At 43.2% G+C, this 19,435-nt stretch overlaps 4 protein-coding genes across 4 annotated transcripts; 1 reads left to right on the top strand and 3 right to left on the bottom strand.

The window, feature by feature from the left end:
• Positions 1-200: 200 nt before the first annotated feature.
• On the bottom strand, positions 201-3,002 carry EAF01_010166 (uncharacterized protein; the record flags this gene model as incomplete). The annotated part of the gene is made up of 4 exons (XM_038918423.1): positions 201-1,672; positions 1,728-2,592; positions 2,647-2,925; positions 3,000-3,002. The coding sequence occupies 4 exons, from the start codon at positions 3,000-3,002 to the stop codon at positions 201-203; spliced, it is 2,619 nt and encodes an 872-aa protein (XP_038766393.1).
• Positions 3,003-6,648: 3,646 nt separating this feature from the next.
• EAF01_010165 (uncharacterized protein) lies at positions 6,649-6,938 on the bottom strand (the record flags this gene model as incomplete). The annotated part of the gene is given in 2 exon segments (XM_038918422.1): positions 6,649-6,809; positions 6,821-6,938. The coding sequence occupies 2 exon segments, from the start codon at positions 6,936-6,938 to the stop codon at positions 6,649-6,651; spliced, it is 279 nt and encodes a 92-aa protein (XP_038766392.1).
• A 4,428-nt stretch (positions 6,939-11,366) lies between these two features.
• EAF01_010164 (uncharacterized protein) lies at positions 11,367-13,489 on the top strand (the record flags this gene model as incomplete). The annotated part of the gene is made up of 2 exons (XM_038918421.1): positions 11,367-11,508; positions 11,598-13,489. The coding sequence occupies 2 exons, from the start codon at positions 11,367-11,369 to the stop codon at positions 13,487-13,489; spliced, it is 2,034 nt and encodes a 677-aa protein (XP_038766391.1).
• Positions 13,490-15,322: 1,833 nt separating this feature from the next.
• On the bottom strand, positions 15,323-18,868 carry EAF01_010163 (uncharacterized protein). Its single transcript, XM_038918420.1, has 2 exons — positions 16,183-18,868; positions 15,323-16,114 (listed from the first exon to the last, which is right to left on the bottom strand). The coding sequence occupies exons 1-2, from the start codon at positions 17,875-17,877 to the stop codon at positions 15,635-15,637; spliced, it is 2,175 nt and encodes a 724-aa protein (XP_038766390.1). The 5' UTR covers positions 17,878-18,868; the 3' UTR covers positions 15,323-15,634.
• Between the last annotated feature and the right edge of the window lie 567 nt (positions 18,869-19,435).

Genomic DNA, 19,435 nt, shown 5'->3' with positions numbered 1-19,435 from the left:
GAGAGAAAGAAACATTGAAGAATAAATCTCCATACAATAAAGTAAATCTTGCCCAAACGCCGCTATTCGCAGAAGGTATTCATTCATAAAGTCATCATCAAATCAAAATGTGGTATCAAACCCCGCCCATCCATCCATCCATCCATGGATCCATCCATCAAACAAGTCATCAAGTCATAATTCACCCCGCCAAGCAAGCCCTAAATCATATTCCCATTAACATTAACCTCATACCCCTCACTCTTCTGCTTCAACGCCTTCGCCAACATCAACTCTCTCATCCAATCAATCCTCTCATCTCGACTCCTCACCGCAAAATAATGCGTTTTATTATTCGCTCCTGCATTACCCATACCACTCGGCATCAAGCTATCTCTCTTTCTCAACTTCACACCCTTCTCAATCGCCTGCGGGATTAATTGGAAAGCAAAAACGTCAACCTTTTTATCTCGATCATTCCCACGTCCCATGGCAATATTGACTCGTTTAAATGCGGCGTTGAGTTTGGAAGAAGAGGCTAAAGATGAACACGCGATGGCGTAATCATCAACATCGATACATTCTAGAACATCGAGCGCACGAGCATCTTTGTGCATGGCGAGAGTGGTGCCGCGGAGTGTGAAGTGGTGTTCGTGCCACTCGTGACGGAGCATCTTGGTGCGGCGCTTTTTCATCCAGCCAGCATAGGAAGGCGTGTCTTTCTCTGGGGAGGAGGTGTTTGATGAGGATGTGGAGGAGGAATGGGGTGGAAGGGGTATTGATGTGGTGCTGTGAGATGGATTGGGATTTGGACCGCCGAATTGAGCCCATGGATCGGTAGTAGAGTAGGCACGGATAGAGGTTGCAATACCTGATGTGTGCGTAGGATCCCTGATTGGGTTTGTACTCTCTGGAAATGTATGGGCTGGTTCATTGGGAAGAATCTGGACTTGGGCTGGCTGGGAAGGCTGGGTTGATTGGGTAGCTCGATATTCATCAACTCGGGGAAGAAGAGAGGGACGACGATTAGAGATACGAGAAAGACTACGTTGAAGAGAGTTGGCCATTGTGTTATTGGAAGCTGTGTTGGTGATTGGACGATAAGTCATATTGGGTGGAACGGACTGAGAAGCCTCTCTTGCGACAGGACTCATAGGCACAGCGGTAACAGGCACGTCCATCTCGGAAAAGGGAGTACCAAATCGATAGACCGAAGGAGAGCGGGTTTCGTTGCGGAGCTCTGGAGAAAGAGCTTCTGCGCGGTCCATCTGATAAGGTGAAAATGCGATGGCGCTGTTTGGAACGGCGGTTGCACTGCAAGGACCATATCCATTGGCACTCTGGGATCTGATGGGTTGTTCAGGGCGAGGTGGAGGAATAGAAAGTTTAGGCAGACCCCTGAGACCTGCGATAGGTCCTTTGAGTGGCGGAAACATTTCGTATGGAGGGGTTGGAGGTTGTTCGGATGATTGGTTGGGTGCGAGATGCTGGAATCTGATGAATTGCTTCACATTATCTTGAGGATCACGTAATCCAACATTTTTAAGGCTCTCCTCTTCTAAATAACGAAGGGCAGGAGTAGAGCCAGGACCTAGAACATCAGAAGATGCAACAACCGAAGGTACTGCATCGGAGATTGGACGAGCTGTAAGAGCATTTCCTGGATCTCCAGCAATAAGTAGCGAGCCACCTTCTATCCTAGCTATTAGTATGAAACTCAAATATTCTGTCGCAAATCGCAAACATACCTTCGGGACTGATCGGATGATCTCTATTGAAAGCAGCGATCAACCGTTGTTGTTTCCTCCACTTCGAACAATTCTCTCCCTTTGAGCATTTATGTGGTTTCGGCATAAGTTGTTCAATGCCCACAATTGAAATAGATTCCAAAGGCAAAACTGTCTCGTGTTTATTTGCTCTTTTTGAAGCCTTGCGCCTTCGAGATTGACCTCGCTCTTGACCATTCGAATAATTCTCTTGTCTCCCTCTTTGTGATCTATCTCTTATCATACGGAATTCCGTGGCAGGAGAAGTTTCTTCGATGGGGGTAATTGGCTTAGGTGTACTTGGAACACTTCCTCGCAAGATATGAATCTCGTTCCAAACTTTTGTTCGTTGTCCAAATGATGAGATACCCAGTTCTCGGAGATCCTCGAATTTAAGAGTGGTCAGAATCGCACCGGAAATGTCATTTTCTTCAAATTTCTCAACAATCGACCATTCGAAACCTGCATCGTGCATCCATCTTGCGACTTGGCGTGGTGTCCAGTGAGTGATGTCGTTTAGGTTGAGATCTGCGATATTTTCGGTCAATAAAGACAATCGCTGGCGCCTCGTAGGGCTATCTGGTGAGACTGGAGTAGGCGGGCTGACTTGGTGTCGCGGTGTGAGTATCGATGGCTGTGGACTTATGGGTGACATTTCCAAAACATATTGATCCGGGATATCCAGCGACGAGGAAACAGAGCTGCGGAATAAATGTGGTCCCCGAGGTCCTTCGACCGGCTTTTTCGGACCCAAGTCGAAATTGAAGGATTGGAATTCATTTGAGGCCGATGTGGGCGTAAATACTTCTTCGTAGGAGGATAAGGTAGTTTCACTCGCTCGACCTCCCTGAATAGTGACATGTCAGTACGAGAGATAAGAAGAATGAAACGTGGTACATACTGATCTATAACTTAGACGTGGGTAGTCCAAATCTTCCTCGAAATCCGATCCATGTGCGGCCTCTTCTACATATCGTGGAGTATCTTGGTGGTCCTCGAATTCTTCAATATCACTTACATCATCCTCAAAGTCAGTATCGAATACAGTTGCGGATGATAAAGGTCGCTCAGGACGATGCTGTGTTTCTTTGAAACCGAGAAGAGTATCCCGCGGTTGATTCGCGAAACCTCTCTGGTACATGTCCAGCCGAGTATCGATGGCTGTTAGAGGGGTTGTAGCCTACATTCATCGTAGGATTAGTATGATACTCCGATATACATGAGCATGTTACTGGCATAGCCTCATCAACTTACCATACTGCCTAGTACAAGGGCAGGAATAACAATTGATAACTCGGGCGGTACAAGAATACTTGCAAGACTGCTTGCTTGCCCGTTGCCGGGGGTCTCTCCTATGAGCCGAAACAAATCCAGATGAAATCTTATGAACCACGATAACGATAAAGCAAATTTGCAGCAGAAAAATCAAATTCAATCTAACATGAATGAATCGTAAAAATTCAAAAGGATCAGAAGGAGGAATCGGGGTTAAAGTCAACGGCGTCTAGGACAGTATATGTATCGCCATTTTTGAAACGAAACGATATATCATGGGCCTCAAGTATATCAGAGCTCACAAATGGGCAGTATAACGTCCCGGTATATTTTCTATAATGTGAACTGTGCTCAGCACTCCTGCATGAAGATTGTGACTATTCTTGAGAAATAATGCCACACAATGCCACAAGGCCCTCGTGTGTTTCCCTTGAGCCATTGAGACGATCCGGTTGCGAGCCTTGCGACCCTACAGCGCAGGAAAATTAGACCCACTAAGGAGATTATGCTAGGGTAAGCATGCGGAATTCTCATATCCTCACATCTCTCACGCAGGACAAATGAAGTGAAAAATAGAAGACGTTCCAATAATATTCAAGCTTGGTCTGATGGATCCTGCAGAAAAAATCCATGATTGGTTGTGAATGGCCGGATAGTTCTGCATCTACGCGCCGAGTCGCATCTTTCTTCGTTTATCCTGGCTAACGCACATAATTCGTCAATTGAAGCGTTTGATTCGTCCATTGGAGGATGAGTTTCCTACTCTGTATGATTGCTCATGATTTGACCGAAGGATGCCCAGAGAACATCTGCAAATCCAGACCCTTTAATTTTTTCATATCATCCCGCCTTTTTCATCGGGCTATCGGGCACCGGCTTGTGTACCTAAGTATCTGACCCCGAGACTAGAAGGAAATTATTTCAGTCCATAAGACCAATAAGCAATTGAGAATGTCTTCTGTTATCAATATATTGAGCATCAAAACTACCAATGTTGAGTGAGAACTATATTTAAGGGGAAATTCTCCAGTCTCGTTTAGACATCTACGGTGCGGTCCGTTGATGAAGGGGTAATCACTCCAAGTAAAATGAAATTTCAAGGTTGAAGCTTGTTGGAATACTTCACAAATGCTGCAAAATCATCGGAACCGCTGGTCTAAGATATTACAAGCATGATCACTCACATCAACAACGGAACTGCAAGCAATTTGTACGTACGGATTATCGGCAGTGTTGGATGTTGTTAGTTGTACGTGATGATAAGGAATACCTAGTAGTTCTCAGGATTATCGCCGTAGCTATCGCCATAGCTATCGCTATCGCCTACAAAATAACCGTATATTACAGTCAACATCGAGAATGGGGGAGGCTGTTTGAAAAGTTTGAAAACTGGAGAAATCAAATCCTTCTTTTTTTTTTTTTTCCCATCATTCCCTCCCTCCCCACAATTCCCGAGACCCTGACTAATAATGGGAATGTACATGCAGATCAGAAAGACACCCATCAGGCATCTATTCACTTGTGGAGGTAGAGAGAGAACTCGAAAGTACGGAGTAAGAACCTACTTTCACGACTACTAACATGTACGATACCGAGCCCGAGCCCGCTACAACGTCTTGAACAGTCTGGTAGACTATCGATGTAAGACTCTAAAAAGAGGGTATTCCGATGTCCCGCCGCTGCCGGCTTTTCATTCCTGCAAGTACCTATGTATCTAGTTCCACATGTGATGCAATATAGAAATAATCAGCGTCGGCACATGAATATTACATGCAAGCAAGAGAGGAGAAAAGCAGGAGTCAGGACTATGCTGTGCCGTGCCTGTACTTTCCCGTCGCATGCGTTTATCCAAACCAATTCAAGTCCGGAGTAAAGAGATGACAATTAGAATCAATCCTTCCGATGATTCCCCTTTGCTGGATAAATTGTTTCCGTGCTGTAAGATTCGTTACGTCTGTACGATGCCCATGTCCTCGAACATTGTTTTCCTGTTCATCATCCCTTCTGGATTGGCCGGTCATGATTGTTTATCACAAATTATCTGAGAACGGACTTTGCACATAGTCCAGTCGATTTGACTATATCGCTGTCGCAGATGAGAAGGATTCAATTTGCCCCTCATTCGATTCTGTCAAATTTTCAGCATACTCAATACAAGCCCCACGTATCACGAGTACGCGTGCAAGTCATTGACATACTCGTACATTGGCTGATTGATCCATTAGCAAATTGTCTCAGGCCTCACCGTCTCCGTCATCTGCGCAAAATGGTGCATTGTCATGCGATATACTTAATCAGTAAGGGAACGGAAATGCATGGCATTGTAAGTACAAAAGAAAAGACATATGTATGGAAGTGGATTAAATGTATACATTTTTGAAAGTACGCATGATGTAGGTTACATTTGTGGAGTTTGAAGTATCGATTTTCATCTGCAATGGAAAAATCGATTTTTTTCTTCCAGCAAATCAAACGTTAAATTTGGCATGTATATGTCGAGATCCTAACCGAATAAACACAGATGCATCAATGGCCTCTCGACCTAAGTGAGTTTATATTTTCTCCCAACCAATTGCAAACAACAAGAGCACTCACACCATCCTCACATGACTGTTTCTTCATGCGGGTCTCCAAAACAATGTGTTCAATCAGGTAGGTCACTTTAAGAAGGACCGAAGGTTACATACGGAAGTTTTGGTGGCCAGTACAACATATAATACGCTCCACCATGGTGAAAGTCGAATGAATACATGAGAAAACGAATAGAGTCATGAGAGATAGGTTTTGAATTCGCTACTGGCTAGCTGGCCATCATTAGACGATTTTCGGGTAATTGCGCAGTATTCGAAGTCGAATCGCACATCAAGGACCAAGAATTTGGGTGATGCGGATGTTTTCTTTGGAAACTATGACAATGCGAATGGGATATGAAAGGCATTAATCGTTACGATACATATACACAAGTGTGCTGTACCTACTGATAAGTATGTACTCTCACACCTCCGCTCGTACGAAAACAAATAAGCTGGATTATCTAAGTACTATCCGCTTCCGCTTCATGTGAAGATCGTGAATTCAGATTACCAGATCCATTATGCACTTTTACTATTGATCTCCACATCAATTAATATGGAGATGTGAAGTTGAGCATGCTCGTGCATATCTAGTATATCCATAAATAATCTCCATATCTTAAGATTTCTCCTAAACGGTAACCTGGAATTGCGGAACGCTTTTAGTGTAGTGTTCGAAATGGGTAAAGTTCTTACGAGCTGTCAGATGAAAGTTTAATTTCCTAGATATTAGCTTTGGAGCATTGTCTCCCACATTCTTATCAAACAATGATGACGACGATAAACTTTGCAGGAATTATTTTTGTCTCGGAAAAATGATCAAGCTTTCAAATAAGGCAGACAGACAAATGGTCAGCCACTATGATGATATTAAAGATACGATATATCAAACCCTTTCACAATGGAGAAGGATCATTAAGCTCATCCAAACCCAGTAAAACACGAGGGACGAGAACATCAGCGTGTCTGCCAATATCAGACGATACTGGGTGGAATGACTGAAGGAATCTCCTATACCCACTCTCGCTGTTAACATTCCGGTACTCCAAGAAGCTTCAGCGAGCCTCAGTAATGTCAGCGTGCCTACCGTACTCAGATAATACTGGGATCGGTGGAGGGAGCCTTTTACCCGCTCTCGTTGGAAGCAATCCTACATTCTTAGAAGCTTCAGAATCAGCCTCAGTAATATCAGCGTAACTACCGTTGTTGGAAGATACTAACAGATACTAACATCGGAAACGGCATCTCTATCCACTCCTGATGCCAGTCCCCCAGAGCCTGCTGAGGCTTCACTTTCAGCCTCAGCAATCCTTTGTCTACTTGATGCTTCTAGTTCCAACACCATAACTGAATTGCACGGTTTACGAAAGTCTTGAAGAGATGCGGGCAAACATCCTAGTTGCATCCTCAACGCACATCACATCATCCTACATGCAGTTTCTTTGAGTGAGGATTCTAGAGCCAAGTGATATATTTCACATTGTGAAGATATCGGCGACCACTGTCCTTGTACAGGTCCAAGCTTCATGTGTTTATCGACTGAAACGAAATTGCGATCTTGTCAATTTCACAAATGTTGTAGATGATGTTATTTTAAGATTGGATTGCTTGGGAAGATAGGAGGCGAAGGCTTTTGTTGCCTCGATATCCTTCTCAGGCGAAACCGAGCTTCTTCATCTATTCTAGATTGTTAGGGAATAGGGAGAAGGCGCAAAAATGGGGAAAAGCTGCGAGTGTAAAGGGATGTGCACATAAACGTTCGAAGAAGAACGTGCGCACCTTGGACAATTTGTAGAAATGAAGGAAGGCTTAACTTGAACTGCTCAATTTGATGATTTTCGTATCACCTCAGCCTTTCTAGGCTTGGTGTTGTTGTACGTATGGGGACGGTGATGATTAGCATATTCTCAGTCAAGAGTCAAGCCACATGGCTCATGATTGTGAAGTTTGGTGTGGGGGTGAACGGAGCCTCGCTGGTCCACGAAGGACGAAATTCCGGGGATCTAGAAGGGTAATGCAGGCGAGTGCGAGAGACTATTGAAAATGTTGATTAATTAGTGACAATTTCTGCAAGACCAACATATGTGAAATGTCCAAAAATAACACTACATTGAGAGCGGGATATGTTGCTAATTAAGGATGAATGTGACGAAATATGATGGGGATACAGCAAAAAGACCAACAGATGATCAAGTGATAGGTTCAGAAATGATACATAATTATTGACAATAAGCGCTTAATTTATACCATTAATAGGATTTGGGTGTGATGGAAAAAGGATTGTATTGGATGTGATGAATAGATGAATTTGTGAAGCTTGGATCATTATGTGACATTTCGCAACCACCTGGCAGCTTTTCGGTATCTACTAGGATTTGCTCCTAGGTATTCTCTTCCCTGGTCATACTGCCGAAGAAAATCGTGTGTGTGAGTCTGGCACAGATGCATCATTGATCTTTTTGACAGAAGAAGGAGCAAATTTACCCCGTTATTATCACTCCAGGGGTCCCTTTCTGAGGTTGCATCCGTGTCCTAATCCTTCCATCTCGCATTTGAATATTTGCATGGACTTGGCTACCTCCTTCACTCTACCCGCTGTTCCCACACTTCATACCCCCCACTCCATCAACAAGCTTTATCAAAAGAGTTTGCCTGATTCTGCACACAAATTGATTCACTAGTGATGATCAATGAAGGTTAGGGAAGTAAAGCTAGAATCGCGAGACATGAAGCTTGTAGAGTTAGGGAACTCGCGTGGTTATTCTGATTTTTGATGAGACAAACGGCCAATTCGTTGTAGTATCAAAGGTTAGTTACTATGTGTGCAACTTACGGGGAAGAGACAATATGTAGTCAAGAGCTTCCCATGCAGAAATAATACTACCTACCTACCTTGCACAAGCAGTGTATTGCGGGGGATGTAGTATTGAACAGACCTGCGGCGTTACCTCGACAATTATCCTAATCATCCTAGTTTATCTACATATCAGTTCGTCGAAATGCTTGACTATTTCTTCAATGTGCTTTCGGCCGTAACTATCTAATTAATTTCTTCCGATTAGCTTCTCGTGCGTATACTTTTTTCTTTGATCTACACAGAATATTTCACCCCTTCATCAATAGCTTCAAATTCGCTTCCATGAAATGTGCGAGAACCCTAGACCTTCCGTAAAATACTTGATCATCTCGTGCTGGATTACTTTGAATTAAGCTTGAACCACTAATAAATCATCTAGTTACACTGGCCCAGATTTTAGACAATTTCCTTCATCCTGCTTGATAGCAGGAACTGACAACCGTTGGCTACGGGTAAAGCCGTTCTTTCCTCGCTAATGCAAGTGGTCACACTTATTGATTGACATCTTCGAATCACAGTCATCAATCCACTCTTCAATTCCCATCCACGAAAATCGCAATCATTATTGAAAAACAATTCAAGTATTTTGAATGGCTGCATTCTCATCACCCTGTCGTGATCGATTTCCGCCCAATCTTACTTGACCGCTATTTGTGACCATACGATTATACGAATATACGATTTGTCCCTCCGTACTCTTTTGAATCGAGATAGGTATCAGAATCTAGTATTGATTGAATGGAGTGTAATTTCAATCCATCACATCTCGTGATCCCAAATATCCATTCACCGCCGAATGAAGAGAAATTTCACGAAATCACCATGCCGTTGACCGTTGTAGAAAATCATTCCAACACGTTTCATTGGACCAAGTAGAAGTAAGCACGGGATTACGGCAGAAGAGGAGAACGACATCGTACAGTATGTAAGGTTCACATGGGGATTCGGGAGGTTTGTAAATGATTCCATCAGGTCTCAGTGTTGTATGCGGGCTGGGGTAAAGTAAAGGAATTATGCTGCGGATAAGCAGGCAAAGCAGATATCGATTAGAAAAATGGCATCGACACTGTGGATCCGTAAGTTGGCGAATGCTACCCTCGAGAGAGAGAGAGAGAGAAAAAGGTACGCTCGACCGTTCAATGGTGTAATAGGAAGGTAATGTACCACTTTTTTTGCGGGAAGAGGGGATTCTCCGTCATTGTATGTCGGTATCGTATTGGTGTTATCTCTTGTCTCTTGTCAGGCTTTTGTAAATGGTCGTACTGACCCAAAACGAAGAATTACAACGAATCAACAAATAGGACGATTCAAGCAATCTACCTTTTCATGTACATGGATGTTTATCGCGAAATGGCGAAATGCAGGTGTCCTGCAGAAATGAAGCATAGACCAATATCTCTTCCAAAAGTGTTCACCCGCTGCACAGAGAGTAGGTTACCCATGAATCAATCCATGATACACAAGTATTCGAGTTTATCGAGTAAGCGTCAAACGAGTAAGAAATTGTGGACAAGTCAAGAAAGCCTGACAAAGAAAGAAAATCTCAAAATCATTTAAATGTCTACCTATCACATTTGACACAGCCGATCATGGCTTGTCGATCTATCCACCTAGAACCCTTGAGATCATTTGAGAAGCTTAACACAAAGTATCCATAATGATATCAAGAAGAGGATGCCTTCACGGATCCTTAGGGTAGGTGCCAGCTATGTTCGATGTGCTATTGTACGATATGCGATGTGTTATCGTTCCATCGATCCATCGTGCCAGTTGAATGGTATTCGTAGTACAGACACATGCAGGCAAGCAAGTACACCAGGAATGGGAGCAATAGGGCAAGGGAAGAGGGGAGGAAAGATAGGTGGGGGGCCGACTTGGAGTAGGTTGCATAAGAGGCGCCTCGCGAAAATAGCACAAAATCGCCTTCTTTTACCGCTGAGTTTCCCCACTGGGCCAGCCACACCTGTTCCTTAACCGACCCATAAAAAGCTTAGTGCAGTAGGTTTTCATTATCAAGGGGGGGGGAGGGGTGAAAAGAGAAGTACAAGGGGCACGGAGAAGGATGGGATCAAATGCAGCAACGATGACTAGGGTCTTGGTGGATACGGCATTCTGTGGAACTAACCCCAATGCATGGATTATCATCATCTTCACCAATCATGGTTTTTGAAGTTATCCATAATGGTCTGTTGGATAATATTTCCTCATGTTCCTTTAGGCTCGTTCGTGAATGCTGCCCCCATGCGATGCGGCCACTTTATTTGAACTAGCCTTCTTTCTATATATTCCCTAGTCTAATCCTATGCCTGGTGCACCACGGCACCCACCTTTCATCCACCATGCTTCAATGGGAAGTATCCTATATTCGGACCTAGTTGATATCGTCTTCTCATAGGGCCAAAGGGGCACCAACTGGTAGCCGCACGTGTGCATGTACGTTCGTGGGCGGGAATATGAGCTAGGTAGATGAATGCAGGAAAAATAGCATCACTCCATTCGATATCCAGAAATAGATTTCCCAATTCTTCCCATGGCTGAAGATGATTATTGTACATCTTTTCGACATCTTCATATATAGGTCATGAACATGCAACCACTACCTCACTTTCTTCATTGAGGCTCTCGAACATCGAAACAAAAAGGTCAATTTCTTCGTCCGTCCCTCCCCGCATCGTCGTCGTTAGATTGTTGTCTCTACCTAATTCAACATCTACCACCCGCACAACCCACTCATTTACTCAAGGTCAAGCTGGACTTGATTTGAACCGACACTCATTAATTTTATCAGTCCCCCCGGTCTCGCCAATCACCTACGCTACTAACCCCAGTCTCTCATCGCAATATCACGCACTTCGAACCGAACTCACACTCTCGCCGCCCCCACTATTATCTACTGCTGGTACAGTACAAATACAAATGTCAACACAACCCCCCAACGCTCAATCAGCAATCAGAACGACGAACGTCAACATGGCTGTCGCTCAACCCAAGCCCAAAGCTCCCAAAGCTGCTCCTGCTACAAAAGGAAAGGTGCAAATGCATAGACGATCAAGGACAGGTTCGTTCGACTTCAATTCATCTCAATCCGATCTTCTTTCTTTGATATCTCTCGTCGTCCGACTTTACATACTGACCTTAGCTATCAAGGTTGTTACACATGTAGGTTGAGAAGGAAGAAGTGTGATGAAGGTACCGGATCTTGCAGTGCTTGTAAGCATCTAGGTTTACGATGTGAATACAAGAGACCTTCGTGGTGGGGAAACAATGAGTTGCGCCGCCAGCAAAAAGAGGTTATCAAGACTATCATCAAGCGAAAGAAGCTCACGGAGAAGACAACCGCACCATCTCAAGCTCAAACACAACAAGTCATGTCATCCAGTATTGATACCCCTCCCGGACTTACACACTCATTACCTACCTCTGCAACATACTCCGACTCCCTAGACCGCAATCGATCATCATCAATCGATTCTCAATTATCTCTCTTTGATTTCAATGCCCCTCCTATGGCCGATTACACTGCTTACAATGCGCAAATGCACTCATCGCATTCTCAATACGCCATTTATCCTGAATACTCACCGTATGAGATTGATGTAAAGACAGAACGTCAAATGTTTGTTAATGATGTTCCTACTCGTCGCGAATCAACCATCTCCACCTTTAGCACGTTCCACCCACCACCACCACCCGAATCGATGCTACCATCCTTCCCAATTGATCATGAATGGGATACTGTATACAATGAAAGACATGAAGTACTAGCAGAGGAAGCATTGAACATGAATCTCTTTGATTTCTCTCACGGCCCACCATCATCATTCCGTCAAGTTGCCATTGAACTGGATGAGGGTGATCAAAGACTTCTCGATCATTTCGTCTCGGATGTTTTGCCTACCATATTCCCAATTCTCGAAAGTAATCAACATGGTTCCGCACGAACAGATTACATCCTCCCAGCACTCCAAGGTAACAAATGCTACCTACACTGTTGCCTCAGCATTTCTGCTCAACATTTCAAATCCACCATGAACATCCAAGGAGAACAAATCGATAACGATATCATGCGCCACCGATATGCAACCATCTCGGAGCTTTGCGAAGCTCTCAACCGCGACACTGATCACGTATCAATATTGGAAGCCACATTAGGAATGATCTTTTTCCAATGTTCGGTCGGTCGATTCGACGACTCTCTCCCTGATATTCCATGGCATCAACATTTCCAAGCTGCCATTTCTCTCGTTCAAAAACTCGAACTGCCACGTCTCGTTATTGAATCGCATGATCTGATGCCTTTCAACATGACTTTGACAGCTTGGATCGATATCCTCGGTTCAACCATTCAAGGCCGTGCACCCACATTTGCTCACACATACAGAGAAAAGCATTTGTCGCAAACCAATTCATCGCTCGGCTTGAGAGAACTCATGGGCTGTGAAGATCGCGTTTTATATCTCATTTCTGAGATTGCATGTTTGGAAGCTCTTAAAAATGATGGCATGGATGATATCCAACTTTGTCAACACGTCCATGCTCTCGGTGATCAAATTGGACTTACGGAGATCGGGGAAACCGGTCCCCGTATCCCATTCAATGCTCATGGCATTCTCAGTCCCAAACAATTGAGCAAGAACATGACTGCTGCTTTCCGTCTCGCAGCTCGTATCTATCTCTGCAGTCTCGTTCCGGGCTTTTCCCCCAGCCAAGATAGCTGTGTCGGGTTGGTTAACAAACTTACCCAAGCGCTTGAATATATCCCCGCGGGACCCGGAGGCTATGATCGCAGTCTCGTGTGGGTTTATCTCATTGGTGGATCTGTCAGTACTACTCATTCTCCCTTCCGTCACCATTTTGCCGAGCGCCTCGCTGCTCTTGGAGATTTTGCCAACCAAGGAAGCTTCGGTCGTGTATCGACTCTTCTCAAGGAAGTCTGGAGTCATGTGGATGGGAGATATAGTCCTGGTGGTGGTGAAGCACATTATGTCTCCTGGAGAGAGGTAATGCAGATGAAGGGTTGGGATTTCTTGTTGATCTAGAAATCCTGATTGGGATATCTTCCACTGGTATGGAAGATGGAAAACTTTATATTGCGGTGCGGTGATATAGTAGTGATACTGTATCGAGTCATCACGCCGGGCATTGAGCCCATCTAGCTATCTACCTGACTCCAGACGAAACGAGATCTTCATGAGACACGGAAGGATTAATGGATATGTAGTACTATGAGCTACGAGATGAGATGAGAATGAGAGTACGGTGTTAAGAGTTAAGAATCATTGAGATCAACGAGGAAAGGAAAAATACAAGATGACGACGAGGAGAATATTTCATTCTGAAGTTTTTTGGGGGTGGGTTCGAAAGCATACCATGGATTGCATTATTATCATTATCATTTGGCATACCCCATTCATTTTTTCCTCCTTGGCAAGCAATGGCGTTACGGCAGATTATGAGAGAATCAGAGATATATATGTATGTATGTGTTTTGGAATCACGAGAGGAAGGGAGGAAATACCAGTCAGGCGTTTAGAGGCATTTATGTGTTTTTTTGTTTCTGGGGTTTTTTTTTTTGGCTTTTTGGTTCAACTGACATACCACCGTTTACTTAACTTTCTATCGTTTGAAAATATTTATGTATATTATTATCCTCCCTTTTTGAGGGAGGAATGAGAAGATAGCTATAGAGCTGGGGATTTTGGGGCAAGGAGAAGAGGATTGAAGATTCTTCGGGGGTTGTTGGTATAGGGTTCGGTTTATAGTATTTGCATATGGGTTGAGCGCTCACGCTGCTCCCCTCTTAGGGTTGGGATTGGGGTTGGAATTGAAGGGATAAATGATCAAGTCGGGAATAGGAATTTAAAATGTTGAAAGATATTGCGATATGTGTTTGATGAGTGCTTGCTGTGAAGTTTTTCTGTGCGAGACATTTTGCTTTTGGAGCAGCTAGTTATTAACCTGTACTTTACTGTGCAACCATGCTCTATCAACCATTTCCAAATATGAAGTCTTGTGAGATCCATCATTCTCTTCTTTCTTCTTTCTTCTTTCTTCTTTCCTCTTTCTTCTCTGATAGTATCCCTTGATAAAAAACCGAGCAGAAATACATTCATATCAAAATCCGCAAATGTACATAACTCCGGAATCCCCTCTCGGAACCCTCACACAATACCACAACACCACAACCTCATCTCACCTCACAACCATCTACCTCCCTCCACAAACTCCCGTGCTCACCACCTCTTCCTATCCTCCGCCTCAACAACCCACTCTCCATCCACTTTTCATTCCCACACCCTCCATTCCTCTTCCTCCCTTCAAGATCCCCTCCAACCTTCCACTCTATCGCACACCTCTCGGTACATTTTGAAAATCACTCACTCCTCCTCCAGATCCCCTCGATCCTTGTATCACTACCGATCTAGATCGCGTGCAACAATCATAGGGAGAGAGAGAGAGAGAGAGAGAGAGAAAGAAAAAGAAACCATACTATCTATCCCTAATACTCACTCCCCTTCCCCTTCAAGATCCATTCATTCCAACTTCTCTTCGTCCCCTTCTTCATTTTCGTTGCACGTCTGTCGGTACTTTACGGAAACCAAGCCTCCTCAAAATCCCCTTCAGTTATCGTAACATATCATATCTAGATCGTTCTGGAAAATCATGAGAGAAAGCATGAGAGAAAGCATGAGAGAAAGAGAAAGAGAGACAGAGAGAAATCACATCATCTCATCTACCCATACCCATTCACTCACTCCCGATCATTGACGTGATGTAAGATTACGGATACCTACCTAGTAGGTACATTAGTAGGTATATACACATCAGCTGATATCAACTTGCCATGTCATGATCGCGAGGAGTCGGGTCCGCTCTACCGTATCAAACACATACACACTACATTTTTCATGATAGAATTAAATCATTCACCTCATCAAAAACAGTAACATAAAATCCTTTATTGATTGATTGATTGATTAATTGATCTGTCGATCGATCGATTAATCATCGCTTCCCCATCTAAACTACTGTACACCTACACGAAATTGTATGTAGGACGACTAGACTGGTACTGTACATTCCACTCATTCATCCATCTTTTCCTCGCAATTCCTTTTCATTCCCATTCAACTTGCTCCAAACTCCTTATGCCCATCAATCCATCCATCCATCTACAAATAATCTTACGACTTCCCAGCGCCTCTAACAGCCGCAATCCAATCCTCTTCTCCCATTCCCTCAGCACCAATCCCCTCTTGAAGAACGACCAAAATTTCTTCATCCTTACTAACACCATGAAGTTTACTTTCCAAAGATCCAAAAAGTGCCACGGCCGCTCTAACCAATACTGAATCGCCTTCAAAAACTGTTACATCCCATAATCTACTCGCATTATCAAAGGATATCGAACTCGTGAATAGTGATACAAATGTTTCACGAAGATAAACATCTGGATTGAAGTTTAATTCTTCTGATGTGAGATGAGAATGAAGACGTGGAAACTTCTGTGATAGAGTGGTGAGGAAGAGGTCATAAACACGAGAAATGGCGCCGGAGTCATTGGTATGGAAGGAGAGAGGAAGAGGTCGATTGAGAATATTTGAGAGAGCTTGAAAAGACGAGGAAGGATCGGGAAGGTTGAGAAGAAGTATAGCTGCAATTGTCTACTCAAGAATTAGTTTTCCATTTTAAAAGCAAAAAGGTGAAGATGAAAAAAAGAATTGTTACTTACACTTGTTCCATGCACGTAACCCACATCACTCCTGTACATGGCATAAGCTTTGAGAACATCCATTAATGCCACATGCAAAGGACCCTCGGGTTGAAATATTCGTAATTCAGGATATGTCTCCTTGACATCTCTCTCAATCCGTTCAAGCCAGCCTTTCTTCCTTTCTTCTTCTGCATTTAATTGAGAACCGCTCTTAATTGTCGTTTCTAAAGCTTGAGCTCTTCGGAGAGCAGCAGTATATGATGAGTCCGATAGGCCCAAAGGATTTCCAATCGCTCTTAGCCATACGGCTCCACGACTTCTTGGTGCTATACCTCTCCACCATAATTCTCTCGTTCTTCGTTGTCTTATCACATCATCCCAATTGGGTAAGACATGTTCTTCCCAAATCCGTAACAAAGAACTTGCTGTATCATCTCTACAAGTTGATTTACTACGTTTTTCGGATTCTCTCTGACGTTCCACTTTCTCTGCTGATGCCATCATCTTTTGATATTCTTTGAGATGTCGCCTTTCCTCAGCTGGATCCTTCGGTGGAAGCCATGATGGTCTAGTTCTCGAGAGAACGGCTTCCTTCTCCTTTGATATAGGTAACGGATCAATCATAAGTTCGGTCCTTCGCAATGGAGGTAATTCGGCGAATGATGATTTCACTCTTGTTGGCTTGGCTGAACGTTGGTAATTATGAGAATCGGAATCCCTTCTCTCTTCATCCTCCGCATGTGCCTCTAAAGCTTCTGTCAAAGCCTTTGCTTCTTCACTCAAATCTGACAAAGCTTCGTTCCAACTCTTTGCCCGAGGTTTATTAGAATTAAAATGATTAGTTGAAAATTGTCCCGTCGTCATTCCTCGTGTCATGATTGCTCTTGGTGATCTAAGTTCTCCCTGTTCTGCCGGTTTGGCAGAGGTTCCATTCCCAAGTGGCTTTATTTTCTCCTTTGCTGGTCTCTCAGGACTCGTCGATGCTGATGGTGCAGCACTTGCTCGTTCTTGTGGAGGCCGCGGCGATATTGGCACATTCTCCAAAAGACATTCATCAGGTACATCATCTCCATCATCCTCATCACATTCCTTTTCTAACTCTTGTATAGTCTTTCGTTCTCGATTCGAAACCCAACTTCCTCTTCTTCCTTTCACGGAAGCTCCGGAAATACTACTCCGTGGACTCGCGCCAATATTTGGGCTCAAACTTCGCTGTCGTGTAAGTGTAGTCGGTAATACAGGTGCACTGGGACTACTCAATCCTCTTCTAGTTTTTGCTGACGAACTGGGTACAGGCACAATTGCCAAGCCATCCGATGCCGCATTTCTTATCTGTGACCTCAATGTTGGATAACCCAGACGAATTTTTGTCGTTGATGTCAAATCTCTTGGAATTCTAGTATTTCCTTGTGTAGCAGACATGGGACTTCGTTGTTGTCGTTGTTGCTTTGCTTGACTTCGCAGGTCCGTTGTGAATGTTGAAGAGTATGGATTTGTCGACATTTTAACGGCGAATTCCCCAACGTCCGAGTCAATTCTTGATTCATCGTCGAGTCCAATTTCTTCGAAATGATTGACGTCGGAAAGAATCTCATCGTTGTCGGATTGGTAAGAGGAATGGAATGAGGAGGATTTCGAGGATTTGGATCCCGATAACTCGGGAGGTGAACCAGGCATTGATGTTGGATAACCCGCATCGTTTGAATAGATCATCGCATCTTCAAAAGATGGAATTTGAGGGTACTGGTTTTCTCGTAATGTAGCTATTTTGGCGGTATTGAATTGAAAGCTGGGATGAAGTGGAGGAGGAGGTGGAGGCGGTATGATGATTTTACCGTTTCGAAAAGATGAGATGATACCTGCCCCCCCTGATTATGTTATGTGATGTATTTATGGCGTATCGGTTTTTGAGGCTTGTTTCGAAGGAAGTAAGGAAGGAATGGAAATTGATTTAAATGCGAATCTTATGATTGATCGACGTCGAATTGAATTGAGAAGTGAATTGGCTTGAATTGGAGTAAAACAAGAGCTTTTTGAAAGCTCGATTGACTGACTGATTGATTGATTGATCGATTTAATGAACGAGAGTAACAAAAGCTAGGAGATAGATAATGCTTTTATTTTATTTTAGAAACTAACAATTGTAATGAATGGAATTCGTCGTAAAGGTGGTAATGGAGGTAGTGAAAATGAAATTGATATTATTGTTGATGTTGATGTACCGGTATTGGATTGTAATGAGTGTGTGTTGCTGCTGCTGTAGAAGCTGTCGGTCGAGTTTATTCTCAAATGAAAAAAGATATTTTGTTTTGGCTCTTCTTTTGGTGAGGGGGAGGGAAGAGATGGATTTGATGGGTTCGTACTCTGTAAGGAATTCGTTTCTCGATCAGGAAGGAAGGAAGGAAGGAAGCAAGCAAGCAAAGAAAGAGTGAAGAATAAGCAAAGCTGGTGGGTGTATAATGGAAAGTGTTGGATTGATAGATCTGGTGGATGGGTGAGATACTCTGAGGCCTACTTTTGAGATGGAATGAATTGGAGAAGTGGTGATAGAAAGTGTAGGAGTCGAGATTGAAGTGAATTCTCTGAAGTGCAAAAAAGTAATAACTGTGAAGAAGATTCAAGGTCCAGAATCCCCAAACAGCAATGGCGAAATGATAATGATAATAGTAATGATGATGATGATGATGATGATGATGATGATGATAGTTAATAATAATAATAACAATAATAATAACAACAATAACAATTATAATAATATTTACAACCGTCACAACCACCGAGAAGCCCTCAAGTATTATTATTTCCCACTTTCGTAATTAACAAGGGTCAGAGCAATTCGAGAAGTCGGTCGCGACCTCCAGTCTGTAAGGATTAAGTTGATCTTTTAACTTTTTAATGTGGTCGTAATGATATTCGGTGGATCATTTCCAATGCTTCATTTAGCAATCGGTGGGTCGTGGACTCATCTCATCGATTCATATAGACTCGTGGAAGAAAGATTCGAACAAACTGGGGATGCTACTCCCTCCCCTGATTCTGATATTTTGGGAAGAGATGGTTGTGTGTTTATATATATATATGAACGTATATTTAAGACGAGGATATGTATAAGTTTATATGTATGTAGGTAATGATGAGTATATGTATAAGTTTATATGTATAGAATGAAGCGTATGTGAGTATAAGAGTGGTTTATGTGTATCCGAATATACAAAGATATTCAATAGATAGGGTTAAGTAGTCAAAGTAGTCAAGGTAGTCAATCAAGAAA

This window comes from Botrytis porri (genome assembly GCF_014898465.1).
Source record: "Botrytis porri strain MUCL 3234 chromosome Unknown BPOR_015, whole genome shotgun sequence".
NCBI classification, from domain to species: Eukaryota; Fungi; Ascomycota; class Leotiomycetes; order Helotiales; family Sclerotiniaceae; genus Botrytis; species Botrytis porri.
This window is presented reverse-complemented; position numbering and strand designations above follow the sequence as displayed.